The sequence below is a fragment of the Bidens hawaiensis genome, unplaced genomic scaffold (assembly GCF_021521415.1).
Source record: "Bidens hawaiensis isolate Kalapana, Puna unplaced genomic scaffold, B.hawaiensis_p1.1 tig00001412_1, whole genome shotgun sequence".
In the NCBI taxonomy this organism is placed as follows: Eukaryota; Viridiplantae; Streptophyta; class Magnoliopsida; order Asterales; family Asteraceae; genus Bidens; species Bidens hawaiensis.
The window spans coordinates 1,846,705-1,869,874 of NW_027491079.1; the positions used below are offsets into that span (position 1 = coordinate 1,846,705).

Consider the following 23,170-nt stretch of genomic DNA (forward strand, 5'->3'; position numbering starts at 1 on the left):
GAGATAAAATTCATGAACCTCCATTTGAAGTGGGCAAAATTATCTTCTAAGGTCATGAATTTAGGAGGTTTTTGTGGTGTTCCCACTTGGTTTTCCAACAACAAATACCTCTTCAACAACTCAGAATCAGTGCTCATCATGGTCTTGGCAGTCTCAAACACTTAACAACCTTTAAACAGCTCAAAAATCAACACAGGCACCTTTTTCGCGCGAAACAGGCTCTATGCGAAGCGAAAAAGTGGTTCCAAGTAAGCGAAAAATTTAAATGAACAGTGAAGCGAAAAATTATGCGAAGCGAAAAAGTAAGCGAAGCGAAAAAGTTTTCAAGCGATGCGAAAAAGTTGTGCAGATGAACAGTGATGCGAAGCGTAAAAATAGGCGAAACGAAATTCTGAGCGAAGCGAATCTCCAAGCGAATCAAAAAAGTAGGTGATGTGAAAAAGTAGGCAAAGCGAAAAGCTAAGCGATGCGAAAAACTAGGTGATGCGAAAAAGTACAGATTTTCTAGAAGAAATCTTTCTTGAGATCTGTTCTACCTAACTTGTCAGTACTAGGTCAAAGGTTGGTACACTGATTTTCATGCCATGAGAAGCGAAATTTTGACTTGTTAATTTTAACAACTTTCAAACCCGTAAACACCAACTTTAACACTTTTAAACCCAAAACCTTTGGATCTAAGGCTAGTACTCTTGTTGTTCTTCACCAAGAACACATTCTAAGACATTTTATGAAGTTTTTGACCGAATCTTTTTGTATTTTTGTGAATTTTTTTTACAAGAACACTTGCTTTCTTCTTCTCAAAATCAAAACCCAAGGTTGTGATCCAAAACCCTCAACTAGTGAGCCGAAGCTCTGATACCAATTGTAGGTCCCGTGGTGGGTGGATCTAACAATGTTCTTGGATCAACCGAGCTTAGTGCTAGCGGAAATCACACTAAGCCACCTAAGCGGTCACGGATCTTGAGATGTTATTTCGAGTTTTAGAGAGAGAGACGAGATAGAAAGAAAGATGTGTGTGTGTTAGAGAATTTTTGCAAAGACTATTCTTCTCATGGCATGCTCCCTATTTATAAAGGAGCATGCATGAGAGGTTTCTTTATTTCCATAATGCCTGATGGGCTTGATTATAAGTTTTTTCCTTTGGCCATTACATACAAAAAAAACTATCAAAGCCCACTACATATAATTACAATACAAAAGATTAAAATAAACAAAATGGGTGTAACAGTGCGCATGTCATGGAAGCCCTTTTTCTAGTAGTGCCACTAATGTTAATGTTGAATGCCATTGATAATCTACGTATTTTTGAACACTTCACAAGAATAAGGGCGATAAAATCAAAACCAATTGTGGCTCTGATACTACTATGTTGGAATATCGGTTTAATAATATGAGAGGTTTTTTCAAATGATTGAATGATTACTACAATAAAGAATAGCCTTTAAATATGAAACGTACAAATGGAAACAAAGACGAAATCAAATATTAACAACTTATCTTATTGAATAGGTAAATACAATGCAAAATAAACAAACGAATAGAACATACTCGGTCATTGTATACTCAGCACCAGCTCCCAGCGGCTGCATGCTTAAACGGTAGCCTAAACTAGTATAAGCTCCAATAATGAATACAATACGCATAAAAAACTTCAGAAACAAAGAGTTATGATCTTTCATTTCAGCACCATTGCAAGACTACTTCTTTTTGTATAAAATCTCTTTCAGGATAGCATCGCCCATCCCATCCTTGAACGCAAACGTGTGTCCTTCACCCGTGATTTCATGATAATTGATCCATCCAATTTGTTGAGCTATATATCTTTGCAAAATGGCAGGCACAATCAAGTCTTCATCTCCCATCCATAAATGAACAGATCCGTCATTGTTTGGAAACGGGTTTTCAAGATCGAGGGGATCAAATTCCCACTTCCCGAACCCAATATTCAAGTCACGATGGAGAGACTCAAATTCTCCTTGTTGTATTGCCTGTGATGTCATCAAATTTTCTTTTAATAAACAAAAATTGCGGCATACGTATATTATACAAACACAAATATATGTATATTGGTGTGCTTATGCACATACACATGCATACTTCAAACTGATATTGTAACTATGTTGTGGATACCTTATTTTATTATATAAAATCTGTCTTATCTTCTCCTTTAACGCAAGCGTATGTGTTTTGGCCCACTAATTGTTTGTAAAGTAAGCGGCAGACAAATTCTTGACTATCTAATTTTAACAAAAACAAATACTCACTTTTGGCCCAATTAAAAAACTTAAAAGAAATTTTAAAGTTAAACTCAAACATGTATTTCAATAAATTTTAACTTTCTGTATAGCATTGTTGAACAAATGGGATTTGGTGCTAAATGAAGATTATGGGTCAAGATATGTTTAAATTCGGACACATTCCCCCCTTTTTATTATAATGGAAATATATAATGAAAGAGTATTATAGGTACACAAATGATCATGCATGTGATTTTTTTAGTTCATATTGATACAATAAAGAGAGAGCTACTATACCAGATTTGGATCCATGATTGACATTAGCTTTGGTGCAATTTTAATATCTGATGAAGATAAGGCTGCAGGGTTTCCAGTAATAATCGAAAAACCAGGAAACCATGTTTGAGTGTTCCACCAATAGGTTAGCCATGGAATATAGTGTGCGACACGTAAAGACCATTTATCTTGCTGAAGTAGTCTAGAGTATGCTTGGTTGGTTAAGTTTGAAGGTAGGTTATGCCACCAGTAATTGACAGCCGGAGAAATAAGAATTGCTCCTGCTAGCCTGTTTGAAACAATTCAAAAGAATTGAAAGGTCATTTTAGTTGTTATTGTTTTATGTTTATCGTATAATGAAACATATATATTCGTATTGATACATTACAATGAAAAGGATAATGCTAAGCTACCAAACTAAGTTTGGTGCTAGAAACTTATTGAAACCAAATACTGATAAAATAATTAGTAACAAGCAAACATAAATTTGTAAATAATAAAAACTATATATAATAGATAATAAATTCAACTAACAAAATTTAACATGAACATTTAATATAAATATAAATATAAATTACATATAGTTCGCTTACTCTAAAAAGATAATGTTATGGTGCTTTAGAACAACTATCATTATTATAACATACCTGTTAGGGATATATTTGAGACAAGACCAAATAACCTGCCCACCATAAGAGAATCCAGCCACATAAAATTTCGGTCCCAGGTTCAAATGATCAGCAAACTCCTCGATATCTAATGCTAGGCTCTTCAAAGTTCTCTTAGGGTCAGGGTCACTCTCTCCATAACCAGGTCTATCTATGGCAACGATGTACACCCCTAATTCTTCTACCACGGCCTGTAAAGATGGGTGTTATTACTGGCTCTGAGAATATATTAAGATAAAAACAATGGACGGACAGCAAAAAATTAGATTAAGATTGCGCACCGGTGAAGCTGTGATTGCTAAAGGATTATGTTCCTTGCCACAAAAGAAGCAATGGACGTATATTATTTTAGATTTGGCAACATCTTTAGGAACCCCGAATTCTGTATATGACAAATGTCTTCCATCACGAAGCTGTATCCTTGAGGATGTAATGGGAAGGCCATCTGCAGATCCCAACTTGTTAGGAAGTGATGTAAGAGCTGTTTTAAAAGCCCATGCAGAGAACCACACGACGAAGATGAGTAGTAATATTTTCCAGAGTCCTAGAACAAAAAAAAAGTTTTATTAAAGTCCTTCAAATGCGAAAGAAGATCTGAAGATCTTTTAGAAACATGGGATTAAAAAATGAAACTGACCAGAGGAGGTATCCGAATTGAATTTTGTAGTTGCCGAAGCCTTTTCGTTCACCAGTTCTGTCATTTATGCTCTGCTAATACGCAAGATAATGATATAATATTAAAGGGGACAGTTATACACACATCATTATAGACTATCGTTTGGATAGACGTCGAACGGTCATTTTGTAAAACAAAAATTTCGAAAGTTTGACCGTCTAGGTTAGAACGGCCATCCGGATATTAGCAAAGAGATATGAATGAATAATACAAAAGAACGATAGAGCCAACTTTGTACCTGGGAAACAATTAAGGAGAAGTCTTAGATTTAAGAATAGTAGGTATGTTATGGAAGAAAGCAAGGAAAATAGATGAGTATGGTCTTTCACTTCTGTGATATTTATAGTGTAATTATTGTGGACGCCATGCAAGAATCTTAGATGGAGGTCATAATTAGTCGGTCATTGTAATTCTATAGATAATTTCATATCCAAATTTTCAAAGAAAATATAACTAGAAGCTATGGAATTCAAGTTCATGTCGCTTTCATTAAATCATTAATATATTCTCTGTTTGGACCGATGCACCATTTTGACGGGCATTTCAATATTGACGGGCATATAAGTTTTTAATTCACAGGTATCCAATTTTCAAGCCTTCCATACTTGACTGCCTTCAATCTCCAAATTTTTCTTTAGTTGGAAGTCCATCGTAAATTTTTCTTTAGTTGGCGTTTTATGTCCTGTTCACTCTAGGTATCAATCCGAGTAACTACGCACCGGGATATAACCTCTCACACGCACACGAAAAGTATAATAAACAACGACACGAGATTTCCACCGTTTGGTCAAGCTGACCTGCAATGGACGGGTTCGGGCCACAAGCCAAATTGATTTTTGCCAGAACGGGTTAGGTTAGAACGAGTTTTTGATAAAATGGGGTTGGATTAAAAAATGTATCTTTTCTTTTTGTTTTTTTTTTAATTACTCTACATTTTAGCTGGTTACATGTACCAACTTCAGCAACATAACACGTGTCACCCGGCATTGGTAATCACTTAACCCAACGCACCACAAAAGTAACCGACAACAGTTATGAGAGTTTAATCTCGGCTATTTGCATTCTGGTGCCGGTTACAACATGTGTGCAGAAGCCGTTACATTTACCGGACTAGGAAACGCGTGTTACAAGCCATGTAACGCACGTAACCCAACCCAGGTAAGTAGTTAACCAGTGCCGGTAATGCAAGACTTCGGATACTAGTGTTTAGTGACAGTTACACGCATTATGGTGCCAATTACCTGTGTGGTGTCTATTAGCTTGTTTAATGTTGGTTGCACGTGACCTAACAATGGTTGCGCGTCTCATGCCATGTGTCACACCTCGACCAAAAGGCGGCGGAACATGTCGGTGCGAGACGTTTGATTGGACATGAACACAATGACACTATTAAATGACAATAATTAATTAACTCATTTCATTTATTCAACATCAAGTACAAATTGTTCAAAAATATCAAAACCAATAATCTAAAGAACAACACCACATTGTTTAATTCATAAAGATATCCTAAAGGTATAACTAAGCATGTTTTCAAGTCTTCATAATCAACCTATATAATTCATGTAGCATTAATAAAATTAACTTTAATTAACACGAATGCTGATTAGCAATACTCTAGTTTTTGTATGGCCAATATTTGTGACTTGCGATATCAAATTACGAAACCCATTATTTATTCACGGTCAAGATAATAATTAATGTCGGCGAGAATTCCGGACACGAGACGAGAACTTCGGGCACGCGTTTAGCTTTAACGGAAAGAATGCTTCTAGAATGTTTTCAGTTTAGCTTTAAATAGGACTTTGTTTGTCATTTATGTGTGTGTTTTTATAGTGTAAACAACCACCCAAGGGGAGCTCACCTTGGGTGGGATCGGTTTGTTTTAATATTATGAATCTTTCGTACCGATTACGAGATCGTTCCTTTATTTTATCGTTATATTATTTATGTTCGGTCATTTGTTTCATCGCACCCGTATCGAGCATTTATCAAGAACAAAGCTGTTCGTTGTCGGATCCGGTTTCGGGACCTACAATTGGTACCAGAGCGGGTCGAATCTTATGATTCAACTTTGTTTAGGATATTCGGGTTCTATTTCCGCTATTACCCGAACCGAGACGTTAAATTTCTTGAAGATTTGGAAATAAAGTTTGATGTTTGGAAATAAAGTTTGAAGATTTGGGAAAATAAAGGTGTTTGAAGTTCATCATTGTAGATCCGGTGTTTCGGGACCGTTCCACCATGCTCCGAAAGTCCAACGAGCCTAGGTTCTTCTCCGGCGACGATTCTAGAGATTGAAGATGTAAAAAATGAAACTCCGACATGAGTGTCGGTTATCTCGGCTTATTCAATGAGGTCGGTATTTCGGTGACGTGTGGGCCAAAACTAAGCTACGGCAGCGGCGGCTCGTGGTGGGTGGTAGATGGTGGCAGCGTTTAATGGTGAATATGGGTGGAGTGACCACCACTGATAGGTGGTGCCGGAGCCTGGTATGCCGGCGGCTGTTTGCCGGTGATCGGTACTTATGGTGGAGGATGATGGCGGTAGTGAACGGCGTAAGAAATAAAGAAGAAAGGAGGGCGGCTGTGCTAGGTGGCCGGAGGCAGGAAAACATTTTTCCGGCGCCGGTTGGTGAGGATGCCGGCTGGGATTGTTTGATGATGATGTTGGAGATATGATGTTGGATGTGGCCGACGGTGGAGATAGTTACGGCGGAGGAGGTGAGATAGATGGAGGCTTTGGTGGCCGGTAATAGGGTTTCTGGTAGGTACTGGAGCTCCGGCGGATTTTCAGGCGACCGACTTCCTCAGATGGCAGATGGCGACCGGAACTAAGTGCTCTATCTATACCTGTTTTGTGCCCTATTTGGTAATTGGGCTGAGAACACTTGGGCTTATGTGTGTGATATGGCCAGAAGTTAATCACTAACTTGGGCTGCCCAAACTGATCAAGAAACAGGCCAGTCCACTTCTTTCTTATTTGGGCTGCTGAGATTAATATTTTTTTTTTGCCACATTTTTGCAAGATGTTTTCGGGCCGAGAAATAATTGTTTGTGGTTTGACCAAACTGAAGAAAGTCAAATTTGTTCGGGTTTTGTATTGTTTAACCGTGTTCAAACCTTGTTATTTCTAAGGCGTTCGAGAAGTTGGATCCGAAAGGTGAACTTCGAATAAAATAATAAGTTTTTTTCATTTGATCGATGAAGCTGGTAATTCGAGATTGATTTGTAGAAATTCGAGCTCATCTCATGCATACAAGCGAGAACTACTTCAACATTAAATATAGGTGGGTCATACCTTAAGGGGGTGAATTGAAACGAAGAGGCTTCGATTTATCGGGTGACTTGTGAAGATGCGAGACACGGTGAGGCAAAGTTTTGATATCACAAGTCAAGGGGGTGATTGTAAGGCCAATATTTGTGACTTACGATATCAAATTACGAAACCCATTATTTATTTATGGTCAAGATAATAATTAATGTCGGCGAGAATTCCGGACACGAGACGAGAACTTCGGGCACGCGTTTAACTTTAACGGGAAGAATGCTTCTAGAATGTTTTTAGTTTAGCTTTAAATAGGACTTTGTTTGTCATTTATGTGTGTGTTTTTATAGTGTAAACAACCACCCAAGGGGAGCTCACCTTGGGTGGGATCGGTTTGTTTTAATATTATGAATCTTTCGTACCGATTACGAGATCGTTCCTTTATTTTATTGTTATATTATTTATGTTCGGTCGTTTGTTTCACTGCACCCGTCTCGAGCGTTTATTAAGAACAAAGCCGTTCATTGTCGGATCCGGTTTCGGGACCTACAGTTTTGATATATGTATATAGTGAGGCAAAGTCACAATTCATATGTGTAAATAGAACATCGCAACTCTTTTCTAATACGTGACAACCATATTACAAGGAGAATGTAACTAAGGCCCTATTCTATTTGGAACAAAGCCGCAATAGTTTGGTAGGCGTATAATCAAACTTAATAAGGCCAGACCATAACAATAATTAAATACTCGTGCATGTAATCATAAATGAGGCATAAACAAGTGATCGAGAAATTATTCGTATAAACACATAATTGTTAAATTGTGGATTTAGTATTGTGGTCTTAAAAATGTAGTTGAATATGGTTATGCATGCTATCCCCAAAAGTATAAAATGTAAAAAGGGGATTGTGATTACTCACTAGGAAATGAAACAAGGGGCAAAAAAGACGAGTTGGTCCTTTGGCGAGTCTTGAGTTGTAAGAGCTTGAGTTTATACATTGATTTGGGAATGATAATATAATGAAAAAAATAGTAATTAAATAAAAAGGCTTGAGTTTTAGGGTTTCGGATATTAAGTTATAAATCTTGAAATCAACGGATTACTACTATATATAAATAAGGACTTTGGTGCCACAAGTGCCCTATTGGGCCCATATGCAGCACCGTATTAGTCTGTGACTTTGTTTTTTTGTTTTTTTTTCTTTGTTCAGTTATCATATCAAACGTAAAGGAAACCGACCAAATGTTAACTTTTTTTTTTGTTTTAGTTCCGGTACCATAACGAAGCTGACGGAAACCGACCAAATTCGAGTAGACTCGCCGCCTCAACGCTTGTGACTGACAATGCTCGGGTTTTATCAACACGCAAGTTTACCCCCCCCCCCCAACAAATTAGCCATTGGTCCAGCTTCATATATATATATATATTTTTTTTCTTTCAGCTTTTAGCATCATTTTCGTAATGAGCGTAATCAAAACCGATCGAATTCATGTCGAATTACTGCCACAATGCCCAAGACCGACAACACTTGTATTTTACACCTCCTGGGTTTGCCGACCAAATAATCATCGTTTTAAATATTTTGTTTTTTTATATGTTAATATTTTTATATGTTAATTTGAAGAATTAAATTTTTGGGCTTTAACGCTCAAACTTTACCAACAATGTCTACATTCAAACGAACGTAACCAATGCAGAATGAATTCGCGTTGACTCATCGTCGCAACGCTCTAGTTTTACTAACACTCGTGTTTCAATGCTTGAGTTTTATCAGCTGCCCCGGCGCAGCGCACCGAGTAGAAGAACTAGTTGTAAACAATCGAATTGAATGAATAAGACTATAAAACAATCGATTTGTGATATTTGTTGTTAGTGTTACTCAACTTTTGTTGAATTTAAAATAGGGGAATTGGTTTAATGCAAGTCTACACAATCCCGAAATGAAAACATCAAAACGCGACTTCTAAGATTGCTCGGTTTTATTGGCTCGACACTCAATATTAGATCGTGTTTGGTTCCAACTTATCCAAAATGTGAAAATAAAAATAAAATTTAACTAAATCAGTTTCTAAGTGCAAAACCATGTCTTAACCAAATACAATTTAGCTTATATGTCAAAACCAAACCCGACTTACCTTAATGATAAAATGTATGAGATAACTCATAAAAGTCAGTAGCTTACTCAAGTTTGAGGGTTTTATCAATTAAAACTCCAAATCTCGAGTTTAAGTGAGTGTTCAGTTTAGTCGGCCCAAAATTTGATATGAGACCAAGTTCGGTTCCAACATGTCGAAAGCATGAGGAATACTATAAGCATCAAAATGAAACAATAGCCAAATATAAAATATGTGCTTGTTTGTTTAAACATCAACTTAAGTGAAAGTCTGGTGTTGGTTTGGTTCGTGACGCAGTATGAGACCGAGGTTGGTTTCCACATATCCAAAACATAAAAACTAATAAGAAGCTAAAATAAAACAAAAACTCGAAGGAAAATACAAGAATCGGTCGCATTACTTACATTATCTATAAAATTATATTTGTTTACTCATGCTCAACTCAATCTAACAACCTATGACCGGTGACCTCAAATGCAATCGTTTGTGGTAATCGAGACCATGTGCATGACTATATAAATGGTTGTTTAATAGGAACCGTAATCTGAGCTGCATATGACCAATCACTTTGAACCGGGGTCGTGTGCTTGGTTAAGGCATAGCTATCTAGTAGGAGCCCTATGCATTTATTTTAATTTATTTTATTGATTTTATAACTGATTTGAAATTATTTGACATCTCAAAGCGAGCGTCCTTAACTTAAACCCTCCCCGTAACGGTTGAAATTCCCTGAGAATAATATCGTTAACATCATTGCGTCATTATTTAACTCCTAATTTTTGATGGTTTCTTGTGGTTATCATGTGTTTTCACTAATCTTCATCTTTCATGACCCCAACCTTTCATGTATTTAATTTAACTGTTCTCATAAATACGATCGTTTTGATAGTTTCTTGTGGTTATCATGCGTTTTCTTTTGACTTAAACACTCCATTTATTTAATTTAGCATTCAACATTCTATCTTGATAATCTTTAATTCTAAAATTTTGTTGTCTAAATTTATTTTATTGGTTATTGTTAACCTTGGCTTTATATTATTTGACTTCAAGAGTTTTCTTTAGTTTGGTTTTAATGGCCGTCAAATTTTGTTTCATTATTATTCAAAGTTTTAACCTGATTTTCAAATACAGTTTATGTATAATTCTAAACCCACCCAACAGAACGAGGGATGTGGACCACGCGACGAAATAAGTAATTATGAGTGCACACATAATTACTAAAATCCTCGAATGGAAGTCATGGCGGGTAGTTGGTGTGCGAACAACTCAGAACCGAGGGACTATAGGAAAATAGTACAAATGATATATAATATGACAAGATCATGGTAGACATGTCGCTGGTACATCCTATATATAAGTGGACTTATCATATTATCCATTTGTAGCGTTTTTCGGGTCATTCTAATATGTGTGTTGTTTTATTGCGGAAATGATTTTTGTGTTCATGGTTATTGTAATTGTAAATTTTCTTGTATTTTAATTTTGGTACGAATTTTCCCAAAAAATTGTGAATACTGTAACAATCGTAATTTTTGACTCAAAAACCCGGCCGGCCTGTTAAAAATTTATACTATATTATTCGGACATTTATTATTTAATAATAAAAATCAATAATGCATTATTTTAATTGGTCTTTGAGCACTTATTTCATTCCCCGCCACTCGATTTTAAATTTTATTCGTTAATTGAATTTTAAACTATAAACTATTGCAAAAACCACCCGTGTCTGTGTTTTAACCTAACTCGTTTAACTGATTTAACTCCAGGGGCTAGAGTGCAAACTGTTCAAAATTAATATACATATTTTTTTCTTTTCTTCTTTTTCTTTTCCCCTTCTTTCCCGTCGGCCACGGCAGCGCCCCCTTGATCTTGAATCTATTAATCATGCCAGAAATCACGGAATTAATATCTCCATATCGTTTACCGAATGAAAACACGTCTAAATCATCGGTGAATCAACAGCTAATGAACACCAATCCCGGCCATATCAACCCGCGACTCTAATCCAACTCCAAAACCCTATAAAAACATGATCTTAATGCAATTAAATGGACCTGTACCATCCCCACATCATTCCAAAACCTACCCACATATTAATTTTAACCTAGAATTCCATTTGAATCAAGAATTGGATAATGTTCATTGCCGAAACCCTAAATGGTCGTTCTCATTCAATCCAAACTCAATTTGGGTAATTGTTTTATGTATCTTCCTTGTTCTCTTGCTCTAAACGAAATCCATCTATCAATTTTGATTGACAAAGGGATTTCAGCCATCAATTTGGAATACAAGTTCTAGGGTTTATATAGGAATTTGGGGTTTTTCTGAGCACATGTATATATTTAATCAAATCCGAAGCTTAACATATAATCACGTTAGTGTGGTTTGGAAGAGTGTGTGTGTAAGGCCTCGAACCCCGGGAACCCCACAGTTGGTATTCATACAAAACACTTACGAAAATAATTAAACTTGAAAACGGTTTCTTCCATTAAAACGAACAAATCAGAGTGTCAATTTAGCGGAAAACATGAAAAATGAAACAAGGTCCCAAAACCCGGGAATTTTGCCCAAAACCAAATTAAATATAACTTTTATAAGTCCTTTGAAATATAATGTTCATAAACCATTCTTCATTCCAGTATGCCTTTCACCGTCCAAGTAACTCCATGCACGTCCAAGCGATAAGGCATCCTCTTCCTAACCTGAAACTCACACTAACATGCACACAAAGTTAGCTTGAGCTAAGTGAGTTCAAGTTTTAAATAAATATTATCAGTAACGGAAATTATGATAATCATACCAAAGTTTTTAAAGTAAAAATAAAAGAGTACATTCATTAAGTCATCATTACCGAAGACCAGACATTCTCATACATATGTAAACATCCTTTAAATACATCCATATATGTATAACAACATATATATATATATATATAACATTCACGTATAACATTAAGGGTCGAGCAAACGTACAAAACAAACACGTAACATTCAGCGCATACAAACACAAAGTAGGCATGCACAACATTCAGTAGTTGAAACGACTACAACATTCGTCAAATAGAGGCCAAAAAATAATTTATATATATGTATATATGTTAACATTCCATGGCCTACCCTATTCTAGCAAGCCTATATAAAATCGTTTAAAAACATTTCATCCAGTAGGAAAAACACTTAGGTGTGCATGCTAGCCCAAAATTTAAAAGAGTAAAAAGGGCATCATGAACTCACCTGAAATCAATCGAACAACTGCAATGAGCTAGGAAATCCCTAAGTGCACAATCACAAGCAAGGGCCTGTAAAGTATACACAACGTGTTACTAAGCTAGACCGTAAGAACACTCTTGTCTAATGGGCCATTCAAGCCCAACACTTGGCCCAAGGCCCAACAACTTGGCCCAAGGCCCAACACTTGGCCCAAGGCTAATCAAATCGAGTCGAATACGCGCGTAATAAACCTTAAAACCATTTGTTAAACGAATCAGCCCCAAATGGACCAAATTCCCATTTTAAACCTTTTCATTCATCATAATTAAGTCACCCGAGTTGATAGCGTTGACGGTTCCTTTTTACAACTCTCAATTTTACATTTAAACGAAAATTCACGCACCGCCGACTCGATTGACGAAGCACTAACCAAAACAGCCCCGAGCATCAAAAATTTAATTTTTCCACAGCCCTTAAACCCCCCTAGGGCTATACAAACCGATTCGGTCGGTCATCCGATCAATTAACGCATCAAACTCAACAATTGCCAATCCTACACCCGGTAAACCCTAGTTTTCGAACTAAAATAGATTGACCGACCTAAACACCTCCATTGGCCATGTAATTATAATATGATGTACATGTCATACCTAGTGGGATTTTGATGTGAAAACCTCACTCAAAACAGCCCCGGAAAAGCTCAATTAGGCAGCCACCCGGTTAGCCTACAACAAGACGTTTTTCGATCAATATGCGCAATATAAGGATCAATTAACGTGTAAAAGACTTGGGGAATCGTAGTACGTACCTTGAATTGAAGTTCTAAGGCTTAGAATTGTCTGCAAAAAAGAAAATCATGGGTCTTGGGTCTTGTTCTTTCTGCCGATCGCAACAGCACAAGGGGGCTAGGGTTAGTTTATATTATAACATAAGATATTACACTCCAGTCCCTCCAGATTGAAGTTTAAGGAAAAATGGAAGGAAGAGTTAGGTTCTTTAACGTACCGGGATGACGTAAAGGCTTCCGAGAAACGTCGGTTAAGTCCCGAGAGTTATACACACTTACACGCGCTAAATCATTAAACCGGAAGTTTGACGGGGTGTTACAGTGTGTGTTTGGAGGTTGAACCGGCCTGCCCGGGCTCGAGCCTCATAACACCCGCTTTTTTTGTATTTTTTATTTCTTTTATTTTAATTAATTTCTACTATGTAAACTATAACTATAATAAAACTCATGTTATTTTCACCCATTTAACGAAGCGAACAAAGTTAAACCCTCAAAGTATGTTCTCCTTTAAAACCTTTTGTATATGTATATATGTGCGTGAATATCTATATGTGTGTGTACACACACACACACATATATATATATATATATATATATGTATGAATGCATATAATATTTTTAAACCTACAAATATTTTCTCTCGATTTAACCTAATAAAATAATTAAACTAAGAATAGTTTTACTCAACTAAATGAATCGATCATCTCAAAACTTTCAAACAAAGTTTTCGTTTAGTATTTATATATTAGCTTTTTATTGTTTAAAAACCAAAAAGTAATGATATTTTAATCGCTTATGCTTTTAATTCGATTTTAATGTATATTTGACGCCTTAATGATCTCAAATCCGTTATAAACCCATGATATCGTGACTTGTTAGTTTTTATCGTTTCAATATTTATTTTAGTTGTACTTTTTAATTAGGACTTATCGTCGAGATTCCTCTGGAACTAACTTATCTTCACCGTAACCGTTACCATCTCTCATTGCCATCTACCTTATTTTAAAGGTGAGTAATAACATCCCTTTTTTCCTATTTTTTTTGTTTTGGGGACATTATGCGCATTAGAAATTATTATTATTATTATTATTATTATTATTATTATTATTATTATTAGTATTATTATTATTATACTAAACCGTGGTTACTCGCTCAACATGTGTTGTTGACAAATTATTTTAACGCATAATGCAAGTTGCTATATTAAGTGAATTGAAGTGAAGAATTAGTTTGGACTTAGTCTAAAATTATAAAAGTTTAAATGTTGTATTAATTTCTTTTTCATTTGAATTATATCTGTTTACGATTGTTGTTAATAAATAAATTTAGATATTGACACTTATTATTATGTTTAGTATCTTTAAGCTATGATACAAATTTAGTCATGCCCAGTCATGTTCTGCCGTTAGGGTGGGGTGTGATAATACCATTTAAATGACTTTAATAAGTAGGTTTAACTTCTGGTATTCAGCAGCTAATAAGGTAATCTATCTGGTTTGTTTTCAAACCAGTTTTCGCTTAAACAAGTTATCGGATGGCTATGAATTTGCAGTCGTTTTGGGGACTGAACATTGTGTAGCTTTTAGAGTTTCATGATCATGTTAATATTTTGTTTCTTGTTATAAAATGAATGATGATAAGTTTACTTCATGGTCTTTATCAACTTTACACGTGAACATGGTGGTTAGGGTAACGCGGAATCACCGGTTATGGTTCGTTTTTGTAAGACCCTGAATCTCGGGAATCCTACAGTTGGTATTCATACAAAATACTTACAAAAATACTTAACTTAAAAACAGTTCATCCCATTAAAATCACCAATTCAGAGTTTAATTCAGCGGAAAACCATAATTAATAAAATAAGTTCCCATAACCCGGGAATTATGCCCAAAACCAATTTAAATGTATTTGATAAAACTTTAAAAAGAAATGTTCAATATTTTAATCTTCCGTCTTAGTATGCCCTTCACCGTCCAAGTAGCTCCGTGCACATCCAAGCGGTAATACATCCTCCTCCTAACCTGAAACTCACACTAACATGCACACAAAGTCAGCTTCAGCTGACTGAGTTCAAGTTTTAATAAATAACATCAATAATAATAATAATCATAATAGTCATTCCAAAAGTTCTAAAATAAACGGGATTTAACAGTTAGGCCATCATCATCAATAAATAATCATTCATATATATATATATATATATATATATATATATATATATATATATATATATATATATCATCCAAGTAATAACATCAGGGTCGAGCGCACGTACAACCCAAACACGTAACATCTCATCGAACATATGCAAACACGAAGTAGGCATACGTAAACATCCGTAGTCGATAACGACTACTAAACATCGCCAATTATTGGCCATACAATAATATATGTACAAACATTCATACAACATACAATAATATCATCTCAAGGCCTACCCTATACAAGTAAGCCCATCCAAAATATTTTAAATATTTCATCAAGCAAAATCGCTTAGGTATGCATGCTAGCCCAAAACTTAAAAAGAGAAAAAAAAGGGCATCATGAACTCACCTGACACAAGGCACGAGTTCACCACGAGCTAGAGAACTCCTAAGTATCCCAACAACTCAAACGCCTGTCGGTATACACACAATCATTACTAATGTCCTCGAAAGAACCCGTTTATCCTACGAGACGTTCTAACATGGTTCGAGTTGCCTAAAGCCTCGACATCATCAAACTCAACCATAACAGCCTCCGGGGCTGTACATTCACCAATACGACTCTTAGATACTCCCGGGAATAAAGAATTCCCAAATTACCCTTGGAAGCACGAGGTAACACTAGCACGCGCGTTTAAGAGTTGTTTAGGGAATTAACATCCAACTCAGCCCCGTGTGGACCCAATATGAAAAATTCACAGCCAACAAGTCCACACGACGCTACACGAGTCGAATGGGTCGGTAATTCGCAAGTACAACGCACCAACGATTCAATAAACGCAAATGCGCGTTGTACCGACCCATTTGAGTAACCGACAACCAATTCAGCCCCATAACTTATAAAAATGATTTTTTAACAGCCCGTACATCAAACCAAGTTCACCCGAGCTGAATTGGTTGTTAATCACTCAACCCTCGCGTTAAACGCAACAATCAACAATTCTTGTCAACCGAAAACAATCTTTCAAACCACAACTAATTGACCAATCAAACGAACACCAATGAACATGATTTTAAAGTATGTTATACTAGACATACCTAGGAAGATTTTGGTGTAAAAACCTTAATCAAAACAGTCCCGAAAATGCTCAATTGGACAGCCACCCGGTTAGCCTAAAACAAGCAATTAATCGATCAATACGCGTGCTATAACGACCAATTAAGGTGTAAAAGACTTGTAGGGACATAGTACTAACCTTCAATTGGGGTTTTGGACATTAACCTTGGCTGCACAAAAGAAAAATCAGGGGTGTGGGGGCTGGAAAAGCTGCTGATCGTAGAAGGGGGGAGGGTTAGGGTTAGTTTTATGATATTAAACAACAATTACATTCTAGTCCCTCAAGAATGAAGTGTGAGGCAACTTGGGTGGAAAGTTAAATGAATTTACCATACTGGAAAGATGGTAAGGTCATCGAGAAACGCCGGATAAGTCCCGAGAAGTATACATACTTTACAAGCTTTAAAATCTTTAAACCTAAAATTAACGAGTGTTACAAGTCCACCCCTATTACAAGGGGATTCGTCCCCGAATCCCGATGCGACAGGAAAAACTGCGGATAGAGTTTCATTATCTCATCTTCGGACTCCCAAGTAGTCTCGGAACCCCTGCGGTGCTTCCACTGCACCTTTACCTGCCTAACCACTTTATTCCTCAAACGTCTTTCCTGACGGTCCAGAATAGCGATAGGTTCTTCAATGTAGTTCAGTTTACTATGAAGCTCAATGTCATCAAGAGGCACATGGGCCTCCTCATCTGCTAGACATTTCCTCAAATGGGACACGTGGAAAGTAGGATGAATCCCCGCGAGCTCATCAGCAATTCCAGTCTATACGCTACCTCACCAACACGGGACAATATACGGAACGGACAAATGAACCTCGGACTAAGCTTCCCCCTCTTACGAAAACAAATAATATCCTTCCAAGGAGAAACTTTCAACATAACCCGATCCCCAGCCTCAAAGACAATAGGTCTTCACCTTTTATCCGCGTAGGAATTTTGACGATCCTGAGCGGCCTTCATATGAGCCTTAATATTATCGAGCTTCTTAGTCATCGCCTCAACCACCTCCAAACTACCCAACTGTTTCTGACCAATGGAACCCCAACATACTGGAGTCCTACACCTCCTTCCATACAACATCTCAAACGGTGGCATCCCAATCGTGGCGTGGTAACTGTTATTATAAGAAAACTTGACTAACGGTAAGTGAAGATCCCAACTACCACCAAAATCGATTACGCAAGCTCGCAACATATCCTCGAGAGTCTGAATGGTCCTCTCGGACTGATCATCCGTCTGCGGGTGATAAGCGGTACTGATGAAAAGTTTGGTACCCATCTCCTCATGAAACTTCTTCCAAAACCTGGAGGTAAAACGCGTATCCCTATCCGAAACAATAGATACCGGCACCCCGTGCCTAGAAACAATCTCACGAATAAATACATCGGCCAACTGCTCGGAATTAAAAGTTTCTCGGATCAGCAAGAAATGAGCGCTCTTGGTCAGTCTATCAACGATTACCCAAATGGTCATAACTACCCCTAAGAGTACGAGGCAGTTTAGTCACAAAATCCATCGTAAGATGCTCCCACTTCCACTCAGGTATTTCTAAGGGCTGAAGTTTTCCGAAAGGCTTCTGGTGCTCGGCCTTAACTTGCAGACACGTCAAACACTTACTCACGTACTGAGCCACCTCATACTTAATCGCAGGCCACCAATAATTTTTCTTCAGGTCCTGGTACATCTTGGTCGCGCCCGGATGAATGGAATAGCGCGACTTGTGTGCCTCATCCAATATTTTACCCCTGAATCCCCCATACCTGGGTACCCATAAACGCCCATCCTTATACTTCACCCCATCACCAACGTCTTCCAACAATTTTTCTTGACCCCAAATACGCTCCGACATAATCCATTCCACCTGTAAAGCTTCGTTCTGAACGTTGGCTATCTGCTTTAGAATATCGGGTTTAAGAATAAGCTGATAAGATTTCACAGGAATAGGTTTTGGTCTCTCCTTCCAGCTCAACGCATCGGCTACCACGTTAGCCTTACCAGGGTGGTACATAATCTCCAATCATAATCCTTAATCAACTCCAACCATCGACGCTACCGCACATTCAGTTCCTTTTGTTCAAAGAAATACTTTAGGCTCTTATGGTCGGTATAGATAACACAAGGGACACCGTACAAATAATGCCTCCACAACTAAAGCGCAAACATAACCGCCGCCAGCTCCAAATCGTGAGTATGATAGTTCGCCTCATGAGGCTTTAACTACCGTGAGGCATATGCGATGAATCGGCCTCGCTGCATCAGAACACACCCAAGCCTCTGGTAAGAGGCGTCAGAATAAACAACCAGATCGTCAGTGCCATCGGGTAATGCTTAAATCGGAGCATGGGTCAACCTGTTCTTTAATTCGAGAAAAGCCTCCTCCTGCTCGGTACCCCAAACGAACTTAACACTCTTCTTGGTCAACTTGGTCAATGATGAAGCAATTTTCGAAAAGTCGGGAATAAAGCGGCGGTAATACCCCGCCAAGCCCAGAAAACTACGAATTTCGGATGGAGACTTAGGAGATTCCCATTCGTTTACGGCTTCCACCTTTGCAGGGTCAACCAAAATACCACTCGGGTTATAACATGACCCAAGAACTAAACCTCGCGTAACCATAATGAACACTTAGAAAATTTCGCATACAACTTGTTCTTTCGTAGAGCTTCCAAAACTTCCGTAAGATGACCGGCGTGATCGGATTCGCTTTTGGAGTACACAAGAATGTCGTCGATGAACACAATAACCGAACGATCGAGCATCGGCCTACACACCTGGTTCATAAGATCCATGAACGCAGCCGGTGCGTTGGTCAAACCGAAAGACATCACGAGGAATTCATAATGCCCATAACGAGTGCGGAAGGCAGTCTTAGGGATATCTTCCTCACGAATTTTCAACTGATGATACCCGGACCTAAGGTCGATCTTCGAGAACCAACTAGCTCCTTGGAGCTGATCAAATAAGTCGTCGATCCTTGGGAGAGGGTACCGATTATTAAGAGTGAGTTTATTCAATTCACGGTAGTCAATGCACATCCGCATGCTACCGTCCTTCTTCTTAACAAATAGGACTGGGCACCCCAAGGTGAGATGCTCGGTCGAATGAAGCCCTGGTCGAGCAAGTCTTCCAATTGAGACATAAGTTCTTTCATTTCATTCAGTACTAGACGGTAAGGGGCACGAGCAACGGGTTTGGCGCCCGGTACAAGGTCTATCTGGAATTCGACCTCGTGATCCAGCAGCACATATGACAAATCATCTAGAAAAACATCCGGGAAATCCCGAATAATAGGAACATCACCGACAGTAGCCACCTCGGTATTCACGTTTATAGCATACGCCAGATACGCCCCGCACCCCCGTTGTATCAGTTTTCCCGCCTTAAGCATAGATATAATATGTGGCGTCGCACCATTCCAATCACCGAAGACCGTAATTTGGGTCCCATCCAGGGCCCTTAAACGTACAAGTTTCTGACCACAAACGATCTGAGCATCAACACTTGCGAGCCAATCCATCCCAAGCACCACATCGAAACAGCCAAGCGGCATCAGGTACAACCGCACCGGAAATCTATGTCCAGACAACTCGATGGAACAACCTTGAATAGCCCTAGACACGGAAAAGGACATCCCTACGGCAACCTCAACCTCAAACACGTCGACTACGCGCTCAGGTGATTTATTCAAAGAGGAACAGAAAGCAGTAGACAAAAAACTTCTACTGGCACCTGAATCAAATAAGACCGATGCCTGTAATTCATCAAGTAAAAAGGTACCTGGGATAATATTACACTACTGCTTAACTACCCGATCACACATATAATCCCGAAAGAATGAGAAATTATAACGGTAGAATATAAAGATGAATAAAGAAAAGTACCTGAAACGACATCCGCATCATCTTTCGTCTCTCTCTTGGAGATGTTGAAGAGCGAGCCTTCGGCTTCTCTTCCACTTCCCCCTCGAGGAAGTCCCCTGACCGGACCCCCCCCCCCCCCCCCGCCTTACTGGTAGGACAGTTTGATGCCAAGTGACCGGCCCCCTTACAGCGGAAACAAATCAACGTCGGACACTCGAAATGGGGGTGTCCAACCTTATCACATCAAAAACAGGAGCAAGACCCAACCTTACATTACCCCTTGTGCGGTTTCCCACACTTCTTGCAATTACCAAACGCCGCATCTCTCTTAACATCCGAAGTCTCAGTCTTTACCCTCTTCTCAGACGAATTAAAATTGCTTCCCCCGGGCCGCTTACCGTACGAATTTGTGTTCCACGTCTTCCTAGTCTCGGTCGGCGGTAACTTCTCCCTCTGATCATACAATGTACCTTCTAAGGTAACCACTGAGTGAAAAGAGTTCATGTCGGTGGTCACCACACCCCTACGAATATCTGCCGGAAGCCCCTTCACATACTTTTTAATCCTCTTGGCTTCGGGAGTAACCAAATCGGGACATAAACGGGCCATCTGGTTAAACTTTGTGGTATACTCCTGATGCGTCAAACTACCCGCCTCCAAGGTCAAAAATTCCTGTTCTATCTTATCTAATTCATGCGGAGGACAAAACTGATCAAGAAACAATTTCTTCAACTCATCCCATGTCATCCTCCTAATCGAACGATCACCCATAGCCTGCGCCAAGTTATATCACCAACATAGTGCCTCGGAATGAAACGAGGCAGTAGCATAGGTCACCATGTCATCCCCCTTGCACTTGCTAACTCTCAAAACGGCCTCCATCTCCCTCACCCACTGATGTGCTGCCAAAGCATCCTTGGTACCATCGAAAGAAGGAGGATCACATTTCTTAAAATCACCATATAAACAACCCCGAGTAGATACACTAATAGCACGAACCTCCTCTTCATCCTCACTCGGTACATAAACCTTTTCCTCCTCGACCTGCGTCTCCTTACCCTTCCTTTTCTTATCCGAACCCTTTCCAACCAAAGACTCCTCCATGGCCCTAACGGCCTCAGCAACGATCTCGGGAATAGCGCTATGGAGCACCTGGTAAACCTCATCCGCGATAGCCGCGCGCATAGCAGGATCTAAGGCGGGATTACCCCCCTCCTCATGAATTGGGTTTTCTTCCTACTAGGAAGTAGGGATCTCACTCTCGGCTTCGGCATGTGGCTTACAACCACGACCACGAACACTAGGACGGCCTCTCTTAGCTACACGAGTGTTAACCATGACTTATCTCTACAAAGACAGAATTTTAACACAGTCAAGTACAAGTGGCATTTAGAATATGTAAGGTAAGGGTAAACTGCTAATGACGTTGATCAGATGTAATTAGTCGTTTACTTTACCCGCCCGTCCTAATCACCCCTGCCCCTAACCACATTAGCATTCTATCTAACACTTAAACAATTAATCACATACTGGAACTTTTAACTTCAAAGGAATGACTAAATAATTTAAAGTTACCTCTTGGCGTGCAGCTACTCGCGGTGGGCTTACTAGTCTATTCTCTTACAGTTCGAGTCCAAGCATTCGGGGATGCGCGGATCCCTCAAACCATGGCTCTGATACCAACTTGTAATACCCCGAATCCCGGGAATCCTACAATTGGTATTCATACAAAATACTTACAAAAATACTTAACTTAAAAACAGTCCATCCCATTAAAATCATCAATTCAGAGTTTAATTCAGCGGAAAACCATAATTAATAAAATAAGTCCCCAAAACCCGGGAATTATGCCCAAAACCTATTTAAATGTATTTGATAAAACTTTAAAAAGAAATGTTCAATATTTAAATCTTCGGTCTAAGTATGTCCTTCATCGTCCAAGTAGCTCCGTGAACGTCCAAGCGGTAATACATCCTCCTCCTAACTTGAAACTCACACTAACATGCACACGAAGTCAGCTTGAGCTGAGTGAGTTCAGGTTTTAATAAATAACATCAATAATAATAATCATAATAGTCATTTCAAAAGTTCTAAAATAAATGGGATATAACAGTTAGGCCATCATCATCAATAAATAATCATTCTTATATATATATACATCCTCATAATCACATCTATATATATATATATATGTATGTATATATATATATCATCCAAGTAATAACATCAGGGTCGAGCATACGTACAACCCAAACATGTAACATCTCATCCAACGTATGCAAACACGAAGTAGGCATACGTAAACATCCGTAGTCGATAACGAGTACTAAACATCGCCAATTATTGGCCATACATTAATATATGTATAAACATTCATACAACACACAATAATAATATCTCAAAGCCTACCCTATACAAGTAAGCCCATCCAAAATATTTTAAATAAGTCATCAAGCAAAATCGCTTAGGTGTGCATGCTAGCCCAAAACTTAAGAAGAGAAAAAAAAAGGCATCATGAACTCACCTGACACAAGGAACGAGTTCACCACGAGCTAGAGAACTCCTAAGTATCCCAACAACTCAAACGCCTATCGGTATACACACAATCATTACTAATGTCCTCGAAAGAACTCGTTTATCCTATGAGACGTTCTAACATGGTTCGAGTTGCCTAAAGCCTCGACATCATCAAACTCAACCATAAAAGCCCCCGGAGCCTTACATTCACCAATACGACCCTTAGATACTCCCGGGAATATATAATTCCAAAATTACCCCCGGAAGCGCTAGGTGACACTAGCACAC

General features: G+C 38.5%; 1 protein-coding gene across 1 annotated transcript in view; it reads right to left on the bottom strand.

Moving 5' to 3' along the window:
* Window positions 1-1,693: 1,693 nt before the first annotated feature.
* LOC143575624 (uncharacterized) overlaps window positions 1,694-23,170 on the bottom strand; it is a 78,989-nt gene continuing 57,512 nt past the window's right edge. Inside the window, exons 10-13 of the mRNA XM_077059946.1 lie at window positions 3,463-3,639; window positions 3,161-3,372; window positions 2,535-2,802; window positions 1,694-1,988 (exon numbers count right to left, since the gene is read on the bottom strand). Coding sequence (XP_076916061.1) covers window positions 1,698-1,988; window positions 2,535-2,802; window positions 3,161-3,372; window positions 3,463-3,639 — 948 coding nt within the window. The 3' untranslated portion in view covers window positions 1,694-1,697. The remainder of the gene's footprint in view (window positions 1,989-2,534; window positions 2,803-3,160; window positions 3,373-3,462; window positions 3,640-23,170) is intronic.